At 42.0% G+C, this 23740-nt stretch overlaps 1 protein-coding gene across 1 annotated transcript in view; it reads right to left on the bottom strand.

The window, feature by feature from the left end:
* Positions 1 to 5184: 5184 nt before the first annotated feature.
* The window catches only part of ctnna1 (catenin (cadherin-associated protein), alpha 1), a 64991-nt gene continuing 46435 nt past the window's right edge, over positions 5185 to 23740 (bottom strand). Inside the window, exons 14-18 of the mRNA XM_072396020.1 lie at positions 22113 to 22223; positions 20455 to 20636; positions 16636 to 16741; positions 8034 to 8168; positions 5185 to 6999 (exon numbers count right to left, since the gene is read on the bottom strand). Of these exons, the coding sequence (XP_072252121.1) occupies positions 6712 to 6999; positions 8034 to 8168; positions 16636 to 16741; positions 20455 to 20636; positions 22113 to 22223 (822 nt within the window). The 3' untranslated portion in view covers positions 5185 to 6711. The remainder of the gene's footprint in view (positions 7000 to 8033; positions 8169 to 16635; positions 16742 to 20454; positions 20637 to 22112; positions 22224 to 23740) is intronic.

Genomic DNA, 23740 nt, shown 5'->3' with positions numbered 1-23740 from the left:
CCAGTAAATTGAGTGTGACACAGTTCACAGAGAAATCCAATACTGACATATACTAGTGAATTTTAGATAGTAAATGGGGAACCACCATGACTCAAGCAGTATACTCTGATGGTAACAAAATGTGTATCGCTTGGTAAACATTTACATAAAGGCTGTCATTGAACATTTTACTTGGGACAGTCAAAAACAGCTTAATTTGATCTGGATTAATGTCAGTCTTTCTTTAAAAAATGGCTTTAAGGCTTCACTGATTATAAGTTGTTGAGCTATTTTCAATCAAGTGATTGTGACTGATGCTGACGTGGAGAAATGAACGTAAGCTATTCTGCCTGGGTAGTAATCAGCACCACATGGGACTGGACAGCTCCACTTGAGGCAAACTGGGGTTTACTATGGACCAGGATGACTAACACTGTTTAAAAACAATCAAGTTCCATCTAGTGTGCTGCTTCCAGGAGCTGCTCTGACTGGAAGGACTTACTGGGACACATAACAGAGTTTAGCCATTATTAAACACATTGGCTTCACCTGCACTTTCTTTTCCTGTTATGCTCCTTCTTCAGGCTTTAATTCGTGTAGAAATACTGAGGAGAAAAGGCAGGCGCTGGTAGAGCAGACCAAAACATTATGTGCCTCTCAGGTGGGAATTTCTTTTGGTCCTATCAGGCTGCCTTGGGTTTTCCTGGATGCTTTTTATTCTTTACTTTTTTTTATCTTCAAACACTGCAACTTTGTCAGCTGGTGCCAAAGACTGCATATGCACAGGATTCACTAAAATGCACATAAGAGACATTATTACTGTTAAGTGACATGGGAATCTGTAACAGCTTCAAACTTTACAGCTTCTTCCCACGGGCAGACTAATTCAGATCTGCCTAGATATATTAACAATGTGGGGAGCACTTTTACTCTCACAATGACTTTGCATAGCAGGCAGCAAGGGCCCACTTTGAGATGAAGCGGAAGGCTTATATTTTGAGAAACATGAATAGTACCAAATGGATCTAAATGGAGCACTAGTCCTGCAAACCTGCTTCCAAAAAAAAAAAAAAAAAATGGAGAAATATTGCAGAAAATGCAAATAACAACTAAATGAAAGTCAATCAATTTCATGAATGCAATTTTTTATAGAGTTGGGACAGGAGCAACAAATGACTGGGAGAATTTGGTCTAGTTTACAGAAACAGAAACATTCAAAGGTGTTACTTGGCAACCATCATATAACTGGATGTAAAAAGAGCATCCCGGGTTTATCAGTTAGGTAGAAGACAATAGAATTCTGTTTACAAAAATCGCATTTTATCAGACTAGTTTTATTGCTGTGTGTCTGTTTCCTATCTTGATAGTCTTATTTCTGTTCATGTCCTGGGTCGCTTCAGAGGGCAGCAAAGACCAGTGGGAGCCCTGACTGCCTGTTGATAAGATGCCAGTCTCCTGACAGTTGTGACCACCATAAAGATACATCTAGGGTGTTTGAAGACAAACACATACAGCACGATGGTCATTCGGTACGTCTCAAATGTTATCTACAGCTCGAACCTTGGCTTGCCTATTTTGTGTTCTCGAAGATTTCATAAGGAGAGGGTCAGATTTTAGGTTTGAGTGAACTGAATCAAATAAATCACAGCTGGGCAAAGAGGCAGCCCCTGTTTCAGTCTAAAGTAAAAGTATGCCTCAGATTTTTCTGTTCATTCATCCTAACAGAGGATGAGCATTTGTGAACTTTTTTTAAAAAGAAAAACAACAGTTTCCGTCACATTCTTTTCTGAACCGCTTTCATGAGGTAATAATCTTATCCCATACACTCTTATCTTTTCTTAGTTGATCATAATATGGAGTACTACAGTTGTAGAATATGCCTGATGACCAAACACAGGCACACTCCTGACTGAAACTCTTCAAACGGATTATTTCAATATAAATGATCACAAAGTTGAACTGTAACTATTTTTTCAAGAACTTTAGACGAAATAGGGAGATTGGATATAGGTTGATAATTAGCCAACACTTCTGAATCAAGAGTAGGTTTTCTAAGTAAAGGTTTAATTACAACAACGTTAAAAGTTAGAGGTACATATCCTGTCAACAAAGACAGATTGATAAAACCCAATATAGAAGTGTTGATTAAGGGGAAAACCTTTGACCATTTGACCACAAGTAGACGGCACAAAATAAACACATAAACACACCTCAGGTCGGTCAGACTGAGAATCTGCTTGTGGCTGGGGCTTCTCTGTTTCTAACTTTCTTAAATTTTTGTGTGGTTTGGAGGCAGGGGTGGTGTGCAGCATTGCCCTTCTGATGGATGCTGCTCCACTCTGAGACACTGAGGCCATCAACAAGAGGGGATAGAACGGACTCAACTTCTTGAGAAAGCGTAGGGTTTTCAACATTTGCAGCAAGACGTTGTATATCTTCCTTAATTCTGCGGTGGAGAGCGCAGTCGGTGCTATGACACCAGAGCCAGTAACTGAAATAACCTGAATAAACTGATAAAGAAAGCCGGGAACTGCTCTGGAGCCCTATGGAGCTGATTGTTTGAAGAGGAATGCTGCACAAGTGAATGAACATAATGGAAAATACTCTCCACCCTCTACATAACTTAGTGTTGAAACAACAGAGTGTGTTCAGCCAGAGGCTTCCTCAGCTTTGTTGTGACAAAAAATGGTGATCAATTTGGTTAAGTTCAGTTCTGTCAGGGAGTGTTTTTGCCTTGTGTCTTTGGTCTACAGGGATGTCTTAGTGGGCGTTACTACTAGTTACTTACTAGGACACTTTCTGGAATGCAGCTTTCTTTGATGTTATTATTTTCTTTCCCGTTTTGAGGTCAAAGGGTCTGCAAGGGTGCAGTAGAGGCAAGCTCAAATTCATGGAGTAATGAGTCATTTAGCTGGGAGCTCTTGGATTGCTACGGTTCACTGCGGCTTTATATCGTGTTACTGTTTTCTGAATGTTATGACCTACAATCTGCCCCAGGGGTTTTGTAACATTTGCCCAAAAGACCTTAACTGTTTACAAACCATGTGGACAAATGGGTCAAACCAGTCAGCGGTGCCCAGTTATACACAGTCATATGGCAAAGTAAAGAGGCAAAACTAAGGTTTTGCATATCAGGATTTAGGTAAAGATAACCTCAGATGAACATCAACACGAGTCAAAGGCTTGTATGACCCTTAGCAAAAATGATGGAATTACAACTCCCGAAGGATGTTTATTTAGTTTGCTTTTGAAAACAAAACAAAAAGCCTAAACACACATGACCCAAAACTGTTTCATTTCACCGTTAACATCGGTAAAAGAGCAAGTGCTTGATGCCTGAGAGCTTAATGACCACCTGTGTGATTGGCAGGAAACATGGCTCCAACAAAAGAGCCGTCAGCTCGAACAATGGAAACGGTCCCAGTGTAAACAAAATGGTCGTGAAAAAGAAACCGGGCTGATCAAGGAAGGCGTCAAGGCGCCAGGACGGAAAAATCAAAAGCAAAATGAGTGGACATTTGCATGTTAAAAAAAAACAGCTGTGGGAAATTAGATTTTCATCCAGAAAAGCCAAACGTAAACCCTCACAAACAGCTAAAGAGTCATGGGCTGTGGATGATTGGATGAAACTGATATTCAGCGATGGATCACCAATCTACATAGGACAAGGAGTGGATGCTGGAACCTCGTTTGGTGCAGGTCCAAGTGAAATATAAAGACGACTGCCAGAAAAAAACAAGCACATTTGGACAATATAGGGTCGACATCAGAGGAGATGGCAGTCCTCAACTGCCATAAGCTCAACTGTTGCTGCACAGTAGAAGTCATCCTTTTCTGCATAACGTTATCAGTCTGACATTGTGGGAAAATGTTGGCACACTGCTGTAAATGTTGCTTCAGTGCACTGAAGTTTGCAGGCATTCATTCATGCACAGCTCCGCCTGCAGCGTCTCAATCGGATCGAGGTCCAGGACTTTGGGTCCCTGCAGCATCTTGATTCTTTTCGTTTCCAGGCATTCTGTTGTAGAGTTGCTGCTGTGTTCGGGATCGTTGTCTTGTTGCGAGACCCACATTGGGCCAACATTTGGTCCTCTCTAGAACACTTTGGTATTTAGAGGAGCCCCAAACCATCAGCCCTCCACCACCGTGCTTGACAGTTAGTATGAGGCGTTTGTTCAGTCTCCAAAACTTGGACCAGAGTCTCCACTTTGGCCTCTTGTGTGCAAAGGACCCTATCTGATAAGTCAAGTGGTCACACTTGCGGATGATCAACTAATCAAGTGTATTTGATTAGCTGCACCTGTCTGCTACTTAGCATCCTCTTACCCTTTATGAGAAAATATAGGAATTTTGTCTTAGTTTATGTTAAATACATACACAATGTAATATGTCATGTGTTGGTCTTCTGAGGTCATATTTACCGAATTTCAAGGCCTGGTAAGGACAAGATTTGATCTTTTTTTTTATTTTTTATAAATCATTCCAGATTTTCAACTGTCCGTATGGTCTTTATTGACATGGCTCGCATTATTATGAGTCTTATTACTTTTCACCTTGTGCTCTGTTCTAGGTGTGCTTTACTTTAGGTTCGTCACAAACATCAGAAATGGCTCAATCAAGTCTTACATGGAGGAGGAAGAATACTGGATCTGTTTAACTTGCACAACAACAAACAATCAGATCGCTTCACTGAAACAAACCCGCGCGTGTGAAAGTATGAAAAGGCCGATTGTCATCTCGGTGAGGACTCCGGCTAATGTGTGATTACCGCAGCACTTCAGGAAAAAGCCACTTTGTTCCCGACATTATGTCGCTGCACAGAGCACTCGGTCTCAGAGACATTTCCTCAGAGGCTGATGTTTAAGAAGCATCACCAAAAAAATAAATAAATAAAACTTTGGCATTTTGAGCTGCAGTTTTGTTTTTTTCCCCCACAAAATAAAATAAACCACAGCATCTGAGCGACACAATCGCACGTTACAACAGCACATTTTGTCTGTCTCAATAGACTACGTGGAGTTATGCACACGCAATAAATCACCGTGCACTGCAGCGTAATTGGCCATGTGCTAAAATGTTCTCCGAGGGCTTTTATTTTCCACATAATAAAACTGTGCTGCTCCAACACGAACGCCGTGTCACGGCAAAACAATGTCAGAAAAGCAGGGGTCCAACAGATGGAAGAGAACAAAACAGACACGTGAACTGGTTTTACTTTGTTTATTTAAGATATAAATCGGCACATTAATATAAGAAATGTGTGCACTAATAAGTCAGCTCTCAATAATAATAATAAAAAAAAAAAAAAGAAATCCACAGCAAAATAGTTTGATGTCACTCAGGATTCAAATCCAAATAATACAGCAAAAGATGGAAGAGTGAAGGGAGGAGGGGACAAACCCTCAGAGAGAATCCACTTATCACATAAACATACCCATCCTGTTAGAGTTCACAGGTGTTATAGGAGGAAAACAAAGTTTCATCTTCAAGCAGCAGGATTTCAAAGCCTCGTTAAAGACCGACTCCATCCCACTGATTCTACTTGAAGTCAACAACAACAACAACAAAAAAATCCTAAACGTTGTCTTTTTATTCTAAAACTCCAACATCTGGAAATTGTTTTTATTCTTTTAAATAAAGATTACGATTGACATGAGACCCCGATCGGCGCCGAAGCTCAAGGAGTACAAACAAGAAGCCGAGTTTAAAGGCAGTTAAATTGCTTTGCCGAACTCTGAGCTGCAAAGAGAAAACGTATTGATCCTCTAAATTGGACGCATTCAGAATGTGGAGGTGCTTGGTTTCACTGATGTTAATGAAGCTTGTCGGCTTTGGACATAACGACTGGAGTCCGCTCATTCCGTAGCCCGCTGGGTTCTCACAGACACACGGGGAGCTTGGGCTAATTTACAGTGTGACTAAAGTGGGTGGGCGTCTGTGCCTCAAGTGTGGGATCAAGGAAATGTACCAAACTATGCAGCAAAACAGAAGGAAGAACAATTTGTCACCTTTGATTAAAACAGATATAATTTGAAATGATTAATTCATAAAGAAACAAACATTAAGCAGCCTAAATGTAAATGGGGTACATTTTAGTCACACAGAAGTGAAAATAACATTAAGGTCCATTTCAATTCATCTGAGGCCATTACAGTGGCTTAAAGTCCTAAAGTACAAAGCATGTATTGGGTTTTAAAAACGCAGGCACACGTGAAAACAGCTACACAACAATTTGTTACAAGGAGCCAAAACACGTCAAAAAAAAAAATAATAATCACCAGTTAGCCCAGCATATCCAGAATAATAATAGTTAATTGCTCAAGATAAAATATAAGGCAGTTGAAATTTTGCATAGCTGATATTTTGCAGTACAGGAAATAGTTTGCCAAAATGAAAACAATGGAAAACCAATCGACCTCCGGCATTTTTGGAACACAAAATTATCAAAAGCCTCTTGGAATTAGTTCTCACGTCTAACAAATGCACTCTGCATCCGCCCAAACCAAAGAGAAACAAAAAGCCGTGTCCAGTCGAGAGAGTTAGCGTTAACAGTTGGAGCAAATCTGAATTAGTGGAATTGGAATGAGGCATTGTGGGAATATAACGCTTTAAACAAACATGCCCTTTATGGACAGACAGACAACGGGCCTTTCTCTTTGATAAAATGGCAAGCTCTATTCTAAACTCATTGGTCACAAACGTGTGCTCTCTGGAATTATTGCCGGGGTGCGTCTAGATGCTATCCATGGCTTTGAACTCGCTCAGAGCCTGCACGGGGTTCACGTGCTTCTTGTGGGAGGATCTCTTGACTCTGGCCTGCCCGTCATCCTGCTTCTCCCTCTTCACCAGAGGCTTCTTCTCAGGAGCTTTCATTCTCCAGGAGACGGCGGGCATATTCAGAGCCTCCATGCCTTTGTTCTTTTGGTACTTCGTGGAGGCAACGTAAGAAGCCTTAACAGTGGACACCACGGCGTTCATCAAGTTCTTCGCTGCCTGAATGAGGGACATGGCGCTGTCCAGCTGAATACACGAAAGAGGGATGAGAGAAGAGGTCAAACAGTGAAAACAAAGCCAGTTTTGGTTAAATTAGCACAGTTTTTAATTCACAGCGAGTGCAAAGTAAACAGCACCCATCCCTCTGATGTCTTTCTGCTTCTGTGCTGCAGGTTTTTTTTTTTTTGAGAATTAACGACCATTTCCTTGTCTGGCAGACAAACGTGTGTGGCGAATTTTAGAATATGTAAAAAGGTCACACTAATTTAATCTGCTCACTTTAATAGCCCCAGAGACACAAGTGACACTTGAGTGGAAGTGTTGGAAGCACACTTGCGTTTTAGCCCTTCAGAAAGGAGGGGCAAATTCATTATTTTCTGCACATCGAAGCCACGCATTTTAATTATTTTACACTGGCATATAAGTAGTTAATTAATGCTTAAAGGGGTCTGTGAGCACTTAGCTTGAACGGGGCTTTTTGGTAGTAAAAAGGTTGGGAAACACGTGAACAACACTGGCTGAGAGAAAAAATATCCTCTCTGTTGGGCTTTTTATTCAATTCAAAACCTACAAATCATAGTGCAGAAAAACAGCATTTATCACAGCCAACATCCAGCGTCATCAAGTGTTGGTATTTTAATTTAATCTTTTATTTATTTGGCAACAATAAATAAAACTTTTACAAGTGGCCAATGCATTCTATTGATTTCATCTTCATTTTTTAAGCCAGAAAATTCAAGGTATCCTGTTGAGATTTCACTGGAAACAAACACAGCTCTGTTTACATCGATTGTTTTCTCTCCAAAATACAATCCGTGTGCGCACGAAGCTTCAGAAGAAGGAAAAAAAGACTGGATTTTCTGCCTCCTTGTGAAACTTGCAATGTTTGCATCAGTTTTCAGTCTTCCTGCTCCCGTCTTATTTGCCCTCGATTACCTTTCCAACTGCATAACTGACAGACTGCAAATAGTTGAGCTTATTCTAAATATATCAGCTCTTTAGTTGCTGTTGGATCTGAACTGAAGACAGTGTGTGCAGGGCTAAAAAGAAGCATGACTTACCCCAGAGACAACCAGCTCTCCTCCCAGGTTCTGAACTTCAGCCTTGACTTTGCTGCAGATATTGAGCTGGTGGCAGTACAGGGCGATGCGCTGCAGGTAGGCGTGCAGGTCTTGCTTACAGGTGGAGTCTGGGCACTGTAAGGGAGACGCAAAAGATGTGGGGTTAGAATTCTACCCAGTTTCAGGTGGCGCAAAGATTGCTGCAACTGTGACTCGCAGACACGGATTACTCTGAAGACTGTTGTGCTTCTACAGCGATCTCCTGAGACCGAGGCAGTGCGGCAGGTCATGTAGACACCCACATAAGGGACGTGCTCTGAGTCAAAACGAGAAACCCACGCCCACAATCAGTTCTCTCATCTTCACAGGCTTGAAGCGCGAGCATGGCACACATGAGGCAAATTCTACTCGAAAGCAGAAACACCTGTCAATCAACTGGTGGTGGGAGCAACCTCATGCAAAGTGTTTCGGGCACTGAGACTACAAAAGACAACAAAAACCCATGATCTTCACATCTGTGTTCTTATTTAAAGAGACAAAATCGTTCAAAAAGCATGAATGCACAGCTTTGGGGTTAGGGAAGCACTTAAAGCAGCTTCAGCAGCCCTTTTCACACAGTCTGCTGAAGGTGAAAAACGCTGTGCCTGACCGCTTGCGTTTCTAAGATGAAATGGGGGAACAAAGAGTCTTCACCTCTGAGGCAGAAGCAGAGAGTCACAGAGTGACGGCCAGCTTGGCTGATAAGGCAGCACTGGACACAGATGCTGCTGTCAGAACTCTGCTTCAACAATGAAGACGTGATATTTGCAAGTACACACAGTAGGGTGGTGCGACGCCACCTCCGTTTGGCCAGCGGGTGAGTAATGAATGATTGTATGATCTTTTGTGTGACTCATGAATATTATTATTTGTGACAGAGAGTTTGAAATGTCTGGCGATAAATTTTCACACGCAAGGTTGAAAAATCACATTTAAAATGCCTTTAATGCTGCATCAAGACATGTTATTGTCATATAAATACAGCAAGGAATAAATAAATCGCAAGTTTTGTTTTTTTTTTTTTTTTGGGGGGGGGGGGGGGGGGGGGGGAAGGGGTGTCCATTAATTTCAAGAAACCAAGTACATTATCATAAAATCCACTTGAAAGTGGCAGCATGTGAACAACCCCACACATGCATCTCATTTAAGCATTGGCAATCTCTCTGAATCATTTCATCTCATCATAATTAGACTTGGGCTCTACCTTGGAACAAAATTTCCAATTCCTTTCCTGGTTTGCTAAACAAGCCTCCTGCCAGCACAGTAATTAGGCCACAGTACACTTCTTAGAAGCTCATCAAGTGAAGGATGTAAACACTTTGATGGGGGCCCCAATGCTCTACATCTGATCATCAGAGTGACCCAAGTCACAAATGATTTATTAGCAATGATCAACAGGCCGACTTTGCTACAGATAAGAGGTTGGCAGCTTTTCACATCCCTCACGAAACCCACAATATGTGCACAAAAAGAAACGGGGCGTCAATATGAGTGAGCAAGTACCGACTGAAACACCTGCTTTTTCAGGTAGCTGTTAATTGTGAGTGCAGGCAAAAGGTGAAGGGGGGCTTAGGAGAAGCCAATCTTTTAATTGATGGATTCTCTACAGGAGAGAAGCTGGGGAAATCAGTGCTGTGCAACCTAACCATAAGAGAGTGTTTGCATGTCCCCAGATAAAACAAAGAAGCATTCTTTTTGGCTACAAGTGAGCACATGAGACAGAGTCAGTGAAATAGCATTTTCCACTTATCAATAATAGTCTTTACAACCACTTCAGTTTGCAGGAGGTAAAAAATCATTTTAAAAAAAGCCATTTTCTTTTCTCTGGGGAGAGAGGGCCTCAGAGGAAAATAAATAAATAAATAAAAAATCACGGGTGTCGTGATTTCATGATTTTTCGACACTTCAAACATGCCGCGACTTATGATGCATCTAATCCTGCTGAGCGCATCAGTATCCCTGGTGGGAGTACAGAGTGCTCCACTGAATATAGTGCACTCACTCCCAGATATACAGCTATGCATGCATTTACCCTGCCAGCACAACTGTGCTCATTCACACAGCGTGCATCACTGATGGGACACTGTAGCAGAGGAAGGGCAAAATATACAGCCATCACTTCCTTTCAACACTCTGAAAGAGAGCCTCCATCTCCACATGTGCATCCAAACTGAGAGTCACAAACAAGTCAACTCATTGAGAATTTTACAGACATCACATGACTATTTAAGTATATCTATCTTCTTTATCACCAGTGTCCAGAAGCAACTGATACACTGAGGTGAAGAAGCGGGGGGTGGATGCCAGAGTTGACTTTCTAGTAAAGAAAGGTATGAGAGGAGATGAGGGGAAAGAGAGCTGAAGAGAACGATCATCTTACAGCAAAGGACTAATACATGGCTGCTGGACGGGTAAAAAATGGGAGAGGCAGGAAGGTTAAAAGGAACAGAAACGAACCAGAGGGGGGAAAAAATAAAAAAATCAGCACAAAGGACAAGGATGAAGAGAGAGCTGGAAGGAGAACAGTGTGGAGGAGTAAATAAGGAAGAAATCCAACTGGGGAAGAAGAACGCAGACGAAAGGATTCAACTAAAGTTGGGAGGGGGGTTTAAGTCAGAGTGAGACAGAGTGCGTGAAAGAGTGCGTGCACAGAGGCACACACGCAACTGCAAAGATCTGGGATGAGGCTGAATGCAGCAGCCATGCTAATGAAGGCTTGGGGAAGTATTCAGACGGCTGAGAGCAGGGCACTGTGAAAGCATCACTTGTGCTCATACTCCGCTCAGCTGCTGGCTTCCCTCAGTACTCAGGAAACTCTGCAAGACTGCTCAGACCGTGACATGTGAATACATAAGCTGCACAGAGAGGGGAGACCAGAACACCTTGCATTGTTTTGGTGAAGGAAACGGAAATGGCGTGCATGATTAAGACAGTGCTGGTCATAATTGTCTCAGAACCTAAGGCACCTCAACAACTACTCGTGTCAAGCCATGTTTCCAGATACCAGATTAGAACAAAATTCACATTTTGAGGAAAAAAAAGTCAGGTTCCTGCTTTTAACCGCATAAATAATTGATGAGACAAGTGACATAATTAAGCGCTTTTTGGGAATTCATCCACAGGCTGTGCAAACACCATAACTTGGCAGTCAGGTGTAGATCCACCATCAAATCACCCTAGTTGAAGCAAGCAAAATGTCTTTTTTGTGTGTGTGTGTGAGAAAAATACACAGCAACTTTAACAACTGGGAAATATTGCCTTCCTTTTTTTTTTGGAGGGTGGTGGGGGTGGGGTGGGGTGGTGGGGTTTCTGAGCGAAACTAAAAAATGTCCTTCAGGCCTCGCTCTGTGTGGCCAGTTACTGAGAGCAATGGCCAAGCAGACAGAAGTGCACCGGAGACTTCATCTCGCAATGCGTTTCAAGGCAAACTAATAGAAAAGGTGAGTCACCATCTCTCCAGAAAGGAGCCAGCAGTGCAGCCAGAAATGTCAATGATTCTTGTGTAGCTGTTCTTGGCCCCTCGCTGCACTTTAAGTACCTTTCTGGAAATAAGAAAGGTGAAAATACGGATTTGCTAAATTAATCTTTTAAATAACAATGCCCCATCTGACTTTTGTATACTCCACACTTATGAGGGTATGGAGCGTACGAAAGGCACGAGCAGCAGAGGCTCAGAGCATCGCACAAACACAAGCAAAAAATCTATAAATATTCATCCACAGCCCACAACAAAGAAGCAGAGCAGTAGATTGACCAAACTATCTCACCGCGCTTAGTGTGAAGTAACAATCTATGTAATGAATGATGAACAGGATGGTCAGGTCTCATCATTGCAAATGTCGTGCAGTTTCACTGAATTCCATTACACAGAGCAGAGGCAGAGCCCCTGAGCAGCCGCCAGCCAGCGCTGACCTTTCCGGACGCGTCACCCAGAGGAAATGCCAATTTCCAATATTTACTGACAAGGCAGCATCCTAATGTGCTGCCACCGGCAACCTGTCGGGCAGCGCCACAGTCAGAGGGGCCCGAGAAGCGTTTTCTCATGTTTGTTCATCACTTCCTTTTATGAAATTTAAACTCCTGTCATCAGATCTAAGTGGGAAGATACATACTGTATTTATCAGAGGGAACAGTGGCTTTATTCTGCAGCTTTGGTCTTTATTACAGTTATTCCTCAAAGCATATTTATACGACTTTAACATAAATATCTGATACAAGATGAAGGAATCTCTGCCAACGTTAAAAGGACACTTCAGGTCTCAATGGATAAGAATGCAAAAGCTAAACGTCAATCTGATGAATCGCTTCTGATTATAACAAAAACATTGAACCTTTATGAAGGTGAGCTTGACTATGAGGAGTTGTGGATCGTCTGGAAAAGCTTGAAAGTGCAGAAAAAGAGATCCAAACCTCAGACACCATGTAATGTTATTACTGTGACAAACATATAATAAGGTCTGTGCGGTCTTACTGGGTTTGTTGATGTTTGAATAGAAGAGAAATAAATAGAACTATTGCAGCAAACGGATATTGAAAATGTTCAGTTCTGTCTCTGCCAACCAGTCACAAGCTGCGGTTTATGGTCTAGACTCCAGACTCTGGCCTGTGGCATTGGTTCTATCGTATAACGTCTACATTATTTCATTTTAAACATTATTTCATCACTTTGAAGCTGACCTTTGGCGCTCTGAACATGAAGTGTCATCACTGGTCTGTGACCACCACCAATTAGAATATTCCTGCCATATTTGAAGACCTTCCCTCCAGGCTCTCCAGGGATATACTCCATTGATGTGAATGGAACGGACGTATCAAAGAACCACTGCTGTCACCCGTGAGGAGACATCACAGAATGTAATGTTTTTGAAAATAAGTTTTGCAAATAAGTAAAGAAACAACTGGGCGGGGGGTGTGCATAATTAACCAGGCTTCACGTGTGAAAAGGGAACCTTCAGGAGAACCAGTCACTGAGCCCCCTTCAATAGCTATCACACTGAAAAACTGTTGTGGCGCTGCAGGAAGGCAGAGATTGGAGAACTGGAGTGTGCTCTGTGCCACTGGTAAAAATAGTTTGAGATCAATGGCAAAGTTTGGGGAGACAGAGGAAAGAAGGCGCTGGAAAGGACTGCGTTTCCTGAGGTAAAGCTACAATACGAGGTATGGCTCAACAGGAACAGGAACTGATCAATCCCAGACTGTGAACACTCCGGGATAAATGCACAAAAAATGTTCACGACATAGCTGGGCTTTAAAGGCTGTGAAAACAGTGGCAGAGGATGTGACGATAAGAAATGGATGAAAGAAGAGGAGCTTTCAAAGCACTCTTGTATGACTCTTGTAAAAGCGAGAAAATTGGAGATTTACCATTTCCACGAAACCCTGAATAAAGCAGACATCCTATTCACAGGACGTCTGATGGAGATAAGAATGTTGGTTCTTCCTGGGAATAACCTGATGAACAGGCTTTAACGTTAATATACTGATAACTTCATTGACCATGTTTCTGTCTGTAGACGATTCTTTACCAGTTACTAATTTTTATCATCCAGAGCTAAAGAGGAGTCTGCCGTGGACTGACAATACAAATCAAAACATCTTTCAAAGTAAAAAAAAAAAAAGCACCACATTGGACGGGGACACTTCTGGAATTTGGAGATGTTACTGTGACACTGGGCAGACATAGTTCAGGGAGTACAAAAAAAAAGCATCAAGAAATAGATTTCTTCTTTCCTGAAGTATTAGAACTGTCCACAGGGAACTTAAAACGCGTCTCTCAATAGCAAGTCAAGTGCTCTGCTCTTAGATGATGCAAACCAAGGTTGCATTCGGGATAAACAAAGAAAGAAACTAAACAGAACTGCTTTGGTCACATACTTTTCAAAACAATCCACTGAGACTGATGAAAGTCAATTAGGTGAAAAGGGAAGTCTTCCCTTGCTTTGGCTGAACTGCAGTTAACTGAGGGCTGACCCTTGAACTGCTGGGCTGAGCGTCTGTGGACTAACTGATTTCACAGCCGTCTGCTCTGGAGCATCTCCAACCAGACCTGGGATTAGACTGTGACCAGCAAATTAGCCCACGGATCACCATAAATCTCTACTAATTGAATGCAAATTCGAAAAGTGCACTACGTTTGGTCAGTATACATCATGAGAATAAAGCTTGCGTCTATTCTCTAAACATTTCACGTGCTTCTGTTTGTTTGTGTCTGTGCTAGTGTTTATGAGGCGAGGATGCAAACAGGAGGAATTTATGGGCTACACAGTGGCTAACACATTTGCATTATAAATCTCAATTACATAGCATTATTTGTTTACCAGGCCACTCTGATAGAATTCTCATAAGGTGCCCTGCAGAAAAGGGTCATAAATTCTTAATAAACTGCAGTGCAGACCTTTGTATGGCAATGACCTAAATCCTGCAGCTCATCTCTGCACTACACTCATTTCTTTAAATTTTAATAAGTTTCTGTTACACATATTTAACCGTTTTACAGAAATGCCAAACTAGAACATGTCCACCTGCACATTTCGGGTGAGCACGATATTCTCAGAACACAAAACACCATGTGGCTGTCTTACAAATAAAAATGTGGGGTAAGATGCTGTGCTATCAGTCTGGGACCATCTGCCAATGTGTTTTATACCAGGAACAGACCCTCATAGGCCCTGCAGGCCAGTGGCACAGAGCGCAAGTGATTAATATGCCTAGGTTAATGAGCAGTCCCAGCATTGCCTTTGCTCCTCTGACTCCATCAGTATATGTCTGCATCCTGGTAGTGATTCACTTAACTACTGATGCTAGACAATGTAGATGTGCCATGCTTTGCTGTGAGTGCTTCTGTGGCATCTCCTGCTTTGTTAGAGGTTTGGCCCTAAATATAGGCTGTAAGCATAAATGAAAATATACACACATGTAAGTTAAAAAAAAAAAGAAAAAAAAAAAAAGAAGTCACCTGGCAATTATGCTGCTAATTAAAAGGCGAGCACTCTTAATGCTTAATGGATTCATCTCTCAGGAGAGATATACACCTGTCCACACATATGCACTGCCCCCTCTTCTATCTCTCTATCATTCTCCTCCGCTCCCCCCCGAGCCCATCTCTAGTAGTTCTCGATGTGTTTGGGCCGAGTGTTGCCTGGTCTGCTCGCGTTTTGGTCTGTTGAGGAAGGAAGGCTAAGAGGGACAGCTGGATGGGTTCAGAGGCTGAAGGGGTTCTCATTCTTGGCTAGGAACGTCTGTTTCAACAGCCAAAGCTCTTGACTTATTTATATTTTGAGTGCCTCAAACCCCGAAACCCTCTTATAGTACGTGCATTCATACACGCACACAAACCACACTAAAAGATAATAAAACACGGACCTCTAAATCGCAGAGGATAAAGGGTAAAAGTGCCTCCCACATCCGTACACATGTACCCACGAAGAGCCAAAAACAAGTCAACAGACGTTCGTATGCAGGCGTGCACAGAGAGACATGCACACTCACACACCTGCACAGTTGTCCATCTGTTTTCTTCGGGGGATAACACTGTTTTCATTAAAGCGAATATGCATCTTCAAAAGCTGCAGTGAGGCATATAAAAGGGACTTTCCAGGGCAGTTTATCCCTTATTCAAATGCAATTAGGTCAGTATAGATAAGAATTTTACTTTGTGATCGACTTACGCCTGTAATATCACGGCTCTGAGGGCGCCTTAAATAAAATATCAGACATGCAGGGCCTCTGGTCGGCCAGCAGCTCATTATGTCAGACAAAAAGAGCTCTGCCGACAGCTAAACTCAGATGTTTCCAAATGAAAACTGGTAGAGGAGCAACTGATACAAAAAAAAGATTCTTTAATATAGCATTTTGGTTTTGTATATGGTTAATAAGCACCTTTATCTCCCTCATTGATGCACGCGGGACAAACTACTCACTGAAACCACATCACTGTTAAATCAACCGTTAAACAGCTTTCTTGTGTCGGAAAAGTCGTGATTTTCAAAAAGCGTCCCATTAAGATGCCGAAACCTGACAAAAAAGGTTTTGATTACAGTTAACGTCAAGCATCGAAATCTAGGTGCTGTAGGCAACCCTGAAAAGTCAAGAGTGCTCCCTTGGGCGACTGTGTTCTTCAATACGAGTGCGAGAAACTCAGAGCTGCTACATCTCAACCGTCGCAGAGAACAACGCGTTTACAGGAGAACGGCGAGACGTGACGATCCTGTTTTGATGCAAACATCACAGCTAAACCTAAAAAACAAAGTGTACACTTATTGCAGACACTGAGGCAATAAGTCTCCGTCTGAGAGAAGGCACATGAATAAGTTGGAAGATAAATCATGTGCAGTGTCTCCCAACAGTCTGGTACAGTGCAAGTATTTAAGTGAAATATGAGGCCATGGATAATTGAATGTGTGTTTCCTTATGTCGAGGACCATAGTCTCTGGCATAAGTTATAGATATGGAGAGAGGATGAAACAGGGAGTTGGGGATATGGAAGACTGAGCATATATAGCATTTATAGCACAAAGTTGAACTTAGCATCACTCCTAGGGGAAAGAGGCTCATTAGGACTTACATTGTCGGCAATGGTGCGGCCCAGCTTGTCCATTCTAGATCCTGCCTCTGCGATTTTCTTGGCAGCGCTGATAACATCAGATGTATTCTTCAGTGGCCCTTTACCCCTTGAGAGAAAACATGAAAAAGATCAGTCACAGCTTTTCCCTGCTGCAGACTCATTCAATATGCAGGAGCAAAATCCCAGCCACGGAGCGCCTGTTTGGTGTGGAAGGGTTGGTTTTCAGTCAGAAGCAGGAATGTGTGCAGAACCGTGGGAATAGTTGGAAAATAACAGTGGATGCTGACGCACAGATGATTCTCCACAGAAAACACTACAACACTCTGGCATAATATTGGCCAGACATGAGATGAGATGAGAATATTTTATATCTTCTAAATGCAGAGGGGACGACATCACTCTGAATTCTGTCCTTAAAGACATTGTTTTTTGTAGCATCATCATCCCTCTTATGATATAGGGTGATACAATCATTTGTAGTATTTCAGCAGGACGAAACACTTACTAAAACAATATGATGCTGATACTGAAAACTAAAACTGGCAGAACTTTGTCTCTAAGACAGCCATTCATAGAACATTTTCTATCACAAAGGAACAAACACGGTTTGACCAGCCACTTTCAGTCCAGGCTTGGTCCACATGAGAGCTGAAGAAAAACAGAACTGAAGGGAGATAAATTAGGTCAAAATAAATCTAAACTCTAAGGTAACCGACCCGATATTACATTTCAATCCCTGACCTGTCCAGCTACACAGGTCAGTCCAGCACTAACCTGACCCACAGTAAAGCTTGTCCGCTATTTGCCGTTTTTCAGCCCCCTCCAGGGACTCTAAGACACAGTTGGCACGAGGCACAAATTGGATTCAAAGCTGCTCTCTCCAGGCTAAAAAATGAGCCATCCAACCCAGAACAGATGGAATTTTGTGTTCTGTTCTGTTCTCTTGCTTCCTCTTCCCTCCCCTCCCATCTCCTGCTCTCCTCCTCTGCCATTCTGATGTAAAGCAAGCCAGGGTCTCGGAGGACAAGGCAATGCGTCATAGTACATACTGGAAGTTCTACTGGGATAAGTCAACCCCGGGAGACGGTGCTAAAGGCATTGTGATGGCTTCGAGAGAAAAAAAAAAGGCAACTGACGGCATTATGCTACAATTTCCTCTAAAAATAAACCCTACAAGACACAAATATAGCAATGTGACCAATTAAGACTCCTTTATTATTTCTCTTCTTTAGCACAAACAAAGGGTCATTTTAAACAAGTCACATGGATGACAGGACAACTGAACTTCTCACAATAAGACACTTTTCTGAGAGGATTGGTTAAGCATCTTAGGCCCCGTGACAGCTGTAGACCTCCAGATGTGTGCCAGCAATGCACCCCACTGTATAGAAACTGTGGCAGGTGGCTTCCAAATATGTTGCATGTGTCCAAGCTAGGCATTTCTTATTAATGAGAGCTGCCATACAGCCATGAGCGATACAGGAGTCAACAAGAGTCACTCTCACTCTCTGTCAGGACAAGTCCAAATCAATTACCTAATGCAGCATTAACCTTGGCTGATCTTTATTCCTGTTCAAGGTTGAGGGGCCAATCATTTGGGTGCAGGATGAATTAGCCAGCCACTGACCTTCCATGTACCATCACTGTGCATGAAGGCAAAGGCATGATGTTCAGATATTCACGCCAGCCAACAAAAGTCCATGGATTTCCCCGGTCGCACGCAAAGAAACAAAAGTCCACTCACAAAGGAAGACAAGCATAAGATGCTCTCTTTTGCAAACTCTTTTAAACTGCACTAAACAAATTTAGAGCATATTACACATGTATTAGTATCTGTAAGAAATATTTCTGAGTGGGTGATGCGTACATTATGATAAAACTGCCTGCCTCCATTAAGAGCAAAAAAAGTACAGAGGACTTTTCTACCCCTGAATAAATGAAACGTCTCGATTGTTGTGCAATTTAATCAAGGAGAGCATCTCAAGAAAAATAACGTCACTGCAAATAAGCTCAAGTCACTTCTGCATCTATTAGAAGAAGAGCAAAAAAACATGGCTAGCAACAGTGGTGAAAAGAAACATAATGCAATATCTTCATTAAAGACATTCTTCGGCCTCTCTTTACAGGTTAAAACTGTGGGTGAGGCAGCCTTTATATAATGTGAAGATGTCACTGCCACCAATAACCTCCTTTCATCCATCCAAGCATCCCTCCATTATTCAGTAAAAGGTAGAGATTTACTAATAAGCAAATAAATACCACTGGGTTCTATGCAGTCTCCATCAGATCACTGGCTGCGTTAGGATTTCAAACTCTCTTAAGTCACTGAAACAGGATCTTTGACTCACTCAGAATATGAAGATAAAGAGAGTGTTTTGTCATTATGGATGTGACTCATATGAGACAACAAAAAGTCTGGAGTGATTCATTAAAACAGTCACAACATCCTCTTCTATGACCCATATGGGCTATATTCTTTCTACGTTACTAGATTCCAATAGAATGCAGAAAATCACACGTTATGACAACGACTCCCGGATCTCAGAAGCATATGTGTTCAGTGAACTGTCTGATTAGTAAGCTGGCATTATTTGCATATTACACACAGGTCGAAATTCATCAGGCTTTTCTATCAACAGGGGTATTACAGAGCTGCTTAAAATGCTTAAAAAGCCAGACCAGCTCTGAGAGAGCACTCTTTGGATACACTAAAAGATCAACCTTTCCGAAAATGAGGGGAAGAAAGTGGGAAGGATGGCTCAAAGTCTGAAGCAACTACTTCTACAAAGTAGGTGGAGGCAGAGTGATGGCATGAGAATCCCTAAAGCATCGAGCCACTTGTGTTATTGATCGTGTGACAGAAGCAGCTGCATGAATCCTGAGGAGATTCAGATTCAGTCAGATGCAACAAAGCTGATTGGACAGCTCACAGTACAGATGGACAATGACCTAAAACACACACTCTAAAAACAACCCAAGATTTTTTTTTTAAGTGGCGGATTGTTCCTCATTGGCTGAAACAACTAAAGAACGTATACCATAAAAGCCCGGTGAAACACGACAGAGAAGCAAAGCCACTGTTTGATGACATCTGTAGACTGAATACTCCAGGCAATTTCTGCCTGCAGAGCACTCATCGAAATATGACACGATTTCAAACCTGAAATCCAAGTATCTATCCAAATGAATAAACATTAGATTAGTTGGATCCAACACTACCATCTTTATTGCCTAAGAAATCCACTCACGGGTGAGAATATGGACTAAAGCAGCTCTGCTGAGAGAGACTCTCCATTACATTTTTTCCAATGCACACAAAGCTTATTCACCTACCAGGGGAGGAGATTTGATGCTCTGCTTATGGTTATGCATATTAAGATTATGGGAGGATGGAGAAACAATAAAGAGAAAAGCCTTCCTACCCTGCTGCTTAAGTTAAATGAGGAGCTCTGACGCATGAACAGTGGTGTCGAAGTCCATGCAAAGGATATGGGTGGATGTTAGGAATACTGATCGTATTTGACAAAGGCCTAATCCAAGCCTGCACATTCTGTCATGGAGATATTTAAGGAAACTGTAGGATAACATTTCTACAACAGCAGTCCAATGTTTGGAAACACCTACTCGTGCGTCTCTCGGTGAAGTCTGCATCGCTGCCCTGTAAATGAAGAAAGCACTACAGAGACTCGAAGCCAAACCTCGACTTGGACTGATCACAGATCCTCTAAAATGCACACTGACATTTCAGGTCATTTGCTGCGTTACCTTCTGAAGCCAGAAAAGAAAAAGAAACTGATGTGAGCCAAAAAGAACACTCACCTGGTGAAGTCTGTCATCTCCATCATGATCATGCACATCTGTTTAGCCAACACAATGATATCATTGCCGCTGTCATCCCACTTGGACACCTCTGCATCCAGCTTGCTCTTCTCTTCCTGGAAGCTCGCCACCTGTTCGGCAATCTTTGCCTTCTGCTCCTGGGGCAACTGGGCCATGATAGCCTACCAGGGAATTATGGGAAATGAAGGCTGTTAGCAAATGAGACTGACATATTATAATAATGTGGCTTGTCGTTTACATTTTCTTTATCAAAGTCAAATTGTACAAAAAGCATGTTGAACTGAAAAAGAAAAGAAGAAAACCCAAACTTGTATGAGTTCTTGTTTGAACTGCAGTGCTTTTTAAATGACTGCTCTGCTTATCTTATCCTTTAAATACCAAAAGTTATGCCCATTAGTTCTCTCTGGAGAAGATCATTATAAGGGCATATGTTTATTAGTGCTTGACGTCATGTGCAAATGTGTTCAACTCCGTGTGTGGATCCTCTTGAACTGGACAGTTAAAGGGCAGCTTCCAAAAGCCAATCAGACATTCAAGTGAATGAGCTTGTTGGGTTGTGGCAGGCAGACACTTAAGAGAAGGAAATCGAATATCATCACCAGGGTGTTCATTCCATTACTGGTAAATAGGACTGTCTCTCTAGAGTCACCTAAGCTTGAATAAAGCGGTTTAGGCGTGCAGCTATGAAAAAAAGGTCCCTCCAAACAAAACAGTCAGATAATCTTTGTTGATCAAAATAAATTGCACAAAAATGTACTGGTGGATGATTCTCCCATGAGGGATTTCTGAGATTAAGTTATTATTCTGTATTCTTTAAATCATTAATGCGGTTAGTCTCTGAATTTACTATTAAGTTTTTGCTTAATAGCAAGCATATGCACAATGGCAACATCAGCTCATCTAGTTGACCATTGTAAGAAATAATTACTCAAGACAAAAGGACACTCGGAGCAGTGATCCAATCTTTCTCACCTCCTCTATTAACGGGGTAAGAAATGCCTGACTTAATATCTGCCAAGAGCCTTATCTGGTTTTTCTGCAAATCAAAGATAACTTCACTGCTTCACTGGAAGACTGGGAGCTTTAAGTCAGACAATATTAACCTTCTGAGTTACAGGAATATGTATAGAACGCATCCGTGTATGCAAGAACTGCACGAGGAACAGACTTTTAAGAATACTTGGGTCACATTAGTGATTATGTTGCCAAGCCAACTGTGCATAACCCATCAACAGTAAGTATGGGGGTGGAGTGTTTGACAGAATAACAGCATCAACACTGCTCCAAAGGACCACTGACTGAATTCTGTTTGAAAAAACTATTTGCTTTTCTACTCATCTATTTATTCTATTTTCTGTTTCAGAATATAGCGTGCCAAAATGATACCATCAGGCTTTTCTGAGGCATTGCCAAACATATCGGATGCATTTACTAAAGTAGGGTGGCAACATTCAATTCAGTAAATTGAGCACCTGACACGAGTTTCTGAGTCAAAATTCAAAACGAGGGCTTCGCTGGAAACGTATACCATCATGTGCACGTGCTTCCTTTTAAGGTTTGTTAAAGCCATTTGACAACAGAGGACACACAATTTGAGACACTGGGATTCCAATAAAAAAAAGGCAGCGACCACTTACACGTGCACTCTGGCCGGCGATAAGCTGGTCATCCTCCGTCTGTACGCTTGTCCTGCTGCGCACATCAAATTCATCAGTCTCAAAGTCGGAGTCATCCAATTCTTCTGGAGTCTGTAATGGGACAGGTGGAATAATGGAGATCAAAGACACTCAAAAAACCCAGCGGGACAAAGATACAGCTTAAAGAAACAGTTTAGAAAGCAGAACGCGGTTAGAAAGAGACGTTTTTTAATTAAGTGGAGAACATGAAAAAACACTGGCATTCACCAGGTCTGTGAGCACTGGTAAAATAATAAACCTGCTCACTATCTGTGAGAAATGCCTCGGTACTGCCAGCCTGGGCAGCATCAGATAAATGTCTTCTTCCCCGTAGCTTGCTACAGAAACTGTAAACTCCAAATGAATTTGTAAATCAAGTGTAATGTGCTGGCTGTGCATTTTGAGAGGGAAAATGAAGGTACGTGCTGGTATGAAACATTTCGGCAGTGAAACACTTCAGACGCCCATCTGTCACGGTTATCTGAGGACGGAGACGTGACTTGTGTTGTTCTGGAATTTGGATCCTTCATCTCTGATCCTTTTCCTCATCCTTTGCCTTGGATACGATATGATAAATAAATAATAAGAAACAATCCATAGATAATATTCAAAGAAAATTTGATCTCATAAGGTCATGCTTACGGCAAAATAGAACTACGTGACAGGAAAATGTATGAGATATAGGCACAGGAAGATTATGTGGATAGATAAAGGTGAATTATCACGCTTGTGCCCCTACTTGTGCTTATCCAACTGTCTCAATTCCTCTGTACTGTAATGGATTTGGAGCCCTTACATCTAAAAATAGCTGAGGGTCTCTGAACAATATTATACTGCTTTATGAAATGTGGGAGATGCTCTTGTTCTCAAGGGAATAGGAGTTTGGTTTCAGATACAAAGCTGGAGTGACTCACAGTCATGTCTTTCAACCCAGACAATACTGCTCGGTGGGGCAGAGATATCACCTGCTGTGGCCTGTGGAACAGATAACCTGTGAATATGGGAGGCTAAGAAATGACAGCTCACATTGGGTACCCAATGGGAAACAGCTACAAAGTAGCAATAATGACCTGCTGTTTGATAATAGCAATACAAAGGCACCGGGAAATGGATGCAACTTCACTGACTTTAAATGTAATATTAGTTTTTACGTAACAGTGAAAAATATACTCATCACATTTAATACAGGGTCTGCATCCCCACTGTGCATCTGAGGCAGAGAGACTCCATTTTACCTGTGAGGCATTCATGGCCAGATGGTACATGAAGTGAAATCCTTAAGAGAAGGCAGAGATGAAATTGCTGTGTATGTATAAGTATAATATGGACTGAACGTTCAGTTTTATCACCTGTTATTTTTGTGTCAGTCAGAGAGTGATTATTTTTATTTTTTCCCTTTAAAAAGACAAAGCCAGCAAATCACCTCGGGCTGTGATACTCTGCACGAATCATAAGGTAATGACAGCTGCCCCCTGTATCCAACTGTCAGCAGCTTCCTGACTTGGAGTCGGTTTCATGTCTTTAAGGCATATTCTCTGATGTCACTGTAGGTGGGAGGCGGGTTCTGTCCGCCTGTCAAATATCCAAGG

Source organism: Leuresthes tenuis, unplaced genomic scaffold, assembly GCF_036924035.1.
Source record: "Leuresthes tenuis unplaced genomic scaffold, fLeuTen1.0.hap1 SCAF_11, whole genome shotgun sequence".
NCBI classification, from domain to species: Eukaryota; Metazoa; Chordata; class Actinopteri; order Atheriniformes; family Atherinopsidae; genus Leuresthes; species Leuresthes tenuis.
This window is presented reverse-complemented; position numbering and strand designations above follow the sequence as displayed.